We start from the raw sequence: 2,505 nt of genomic DNA, 5'->3' as shown, positions 1-2,505 counted from the left end.
ACTCCATCCGATCACAAATACAAATTATTTTGGATAAGCCGCATTCTTTAACATATAGCTTTGATCATTATTTTCTATTAGAATATATTATAAAATCCATTGAATTTTTGATATTATAAAAGTTTTTTTCAAAACAAATCTACCCGTATGATTTTAAGTTTTTCAAACTAAATATTTTGAAAGCTATTATTAGTTAAAGTTTTAAAAGTTTGATCAAGTCTTTTTCAAAATAATATGTATTTATAATCAGGTGGAGTATTTCAACTATTACTATGTACAGATTATATATAGTGAAAGAAATTAAAAACATTGTAGATTATATGGAAGTAGTATCGACCAGATCAAACAACCGCAACCTCCCCATGCAACTTGGGCAATTGTGAGAAGCAGACCCTACTCAAAGATGATTTATTTGAATTAATTAAAGAGCAAGCACAATAAAAGCGTAGGTGCAACTAGATACATATATGCAACAGTGCAAGCCAGGACAAGTTGGCGCGCCGCGTCTATATAGACGCCTCTCTACCTGGCCGCAAGAAATTCCACCGCACACGGGAAGCGAAGGAGGAAGGTAGCTAGCGGACCAGGAGCCAGCGCGGTCATGCCTTGCATCCAGGCGTCCAGCCCCAGCAGCATGCCGCACCAGCACCACGGGCGGGTCCTGGCCGGCGTCTGCGTCGGCGTGGGGTGCGGGGCTGAGGCGGCCACGGCTTCTACCAAGGCGGGGATGAGGTGCGGGGCGCACGACGGGGAGGTGCCGGCGGAGGTGGCGCGTCACCACGAGCACGCGGCGCCGGAGCCCGGGCGGAGCTGCTCCGCGGTGGTCCAGCACGTGGCGGCGCCCGCGGCGGTGGTGTGGTCGGTGGTGCGGCGGTTCGACCAGCCGCAGGCGTACAAGCGGTTCGTGCGCAGCTGCGCGCTTCTGGCGGGGGACGGCGGCGTGGGCACGCTCCGGGAGGTGCGCGTCGTGTCGGGCCTCCCCGCCGCGTCAAGCCGCGAGCGGCTCGAGATCCTGGACGACGAGAGCCACGTCCTCAGCTTCCGCGTCATCGGCGGCGAGCACCGGCTCCAGAACTACCTCTCCGTCACTACCGTCCATCCGTCCCCGGCCGCGCCCGACTCCGCCACCGTCGTCGTGGAGTCCTACGTGGTAGACGTGCCACCGGGCAACACCCCCGAGGACACCCGCGTGTTCGTTGGCACCATCGTCAAGTGCAACCTCCAGTCGCTAGCCACCACCGCCGAGAAGCTCGCCGCCGTCTCGTCGTGAGGCGTCCATCTCCATCTCCACGGGTAGTCGATCAGTCGTTTTCCGGGCGGGAGGGATGCGTGTTTCTTCCGCGCGTGAGCTTTTTTTCCCCTTCTTTCTTCTTTGTTTTTTCACATTTGACCCCTCTTTTTTTTTTCTCGTTGTTACGACGCACACCCCTCCCTCCCTTGTCCAAAGATTCAAGAGATAAGTAAAAGATAGAGATTTCAGTTCGAGTACATGCTTGAATTTTGTATATATATGTTCGTGATGTAGATATTGTCTCTTTGGAAGGCCAGAAATACATACGATTGTGTTCTTTTGCAAGTTTTGATCTATATATACCATATGTTCATGTGTAGCAATTAAGATCTAGAGCATCGGGTACAAGCGATGAGGAACATAACCTTTCCGGCTTACAATATTAGTTGCGCGATCGAGCTTGTCTGTAAACAAGTTGTGACACAGCAACTGATGAGAGTTTGATCGATATAGTACATAGCAACAGCAAGCTCAATCCTGGCAGGTCTTAAAAAGTGAGATATTTAGCCGGCCTGATTGCTGCAGATCGACATTTCCCGACCGATCAGCATACTAGATGCGATAAAACACAGCCGTGCATGCCTTTGATCAGTGGTACAGACCAATTGAACCATGGATCGACCTCAGTCTCCAGCAATTGATTTTTCCGAAGAAAAGAAGTTACGCAATACACAACTTTGAGGTACTTGTCAAGCAAAGATCTAGAATGGCTACGATCCAGTAAGTAAATCGTGTCAATGAACTGATGGTGTGGACCCTCTCGCCCTGTTAGATTTTTTTGGTTTGAAGGAAGGAACACAGGCCTGCTCGTCGGTGTAAGGACCGAATTGAATTTCGTTCGTTCAAAGCAAAAGAAAAGGACCGGGGGAGTGCCTGTTATTGTGATTAGAAGCTAAACACATGGTGCGCGCGGCGAATGTGCCGCGCGCCGCTCCCACTTGCGGCGCGTCACGACGTCTCGAGCTGTACCGCCGAAGCCGCCGGCCCGGCCCGGCCCGTTCCCCTCCCCTGTCCCCTCCTCCGTCTCCGCGCCAGCCAAGCCAAAGCCAACTTGCGCCTATTGCTTGGCCGCCGCCCCCACCCACCCCAAAATGTCCGTTTCGACTTTGCGCCTGTTACATTCGTCCTGACCCTAACTTATTCCAGCAATGAGATTTACATAATTAGATCTTGTTTAGCAAAATTTAACTTCTAATTCTATATCAGATATTACG

General features: G+C 50.8%; 1 protein-coding gene across 1 annotated transcript; it reads left to right on the top strand.

Annotated features, from left to right (window-relative positions):
• Positions 1-523: 523 nt before the first annotated feature.
• LOC133912298 (abscisic acid receptor PYL4-like) lies at positions 524-1,576 on the top strand. The gene has a single exon (XM_062354964.1). It carries the CDS (start codon positions 602-604, stop codon positions 1,268-1,270), a length of 669 nt encoding a protein of 222 aa, XP_062210948.1. The 5' UTR covers positions 524-601; the 3' UTR covers positions 1,271-1,576.
• The last annotated feature ends 929 nt before the right edge of the window (positions 1,577-2,505 follow it).

Source organism: Phragmites australis, chromosome 3 (assembly GCF_958298935.1).
Source record: "Phragmites australis chromosome 3, lpPhrAust1.1, whole genome shotgun sequence".
In the NCBI taxonomy this organism is placed as follows: domain Eukaryota; kingdom Viridiplantae; phylum Streptophyta; class Magnoliopsida; order Poales; family Poaceae; genus Phragmites; species Phragmites australis.
The sequence above is the reverse complement of the archived record's forward strand: the minus strand, read 5'-3'. Positions and strand labels throughout refer to the sequence as shown.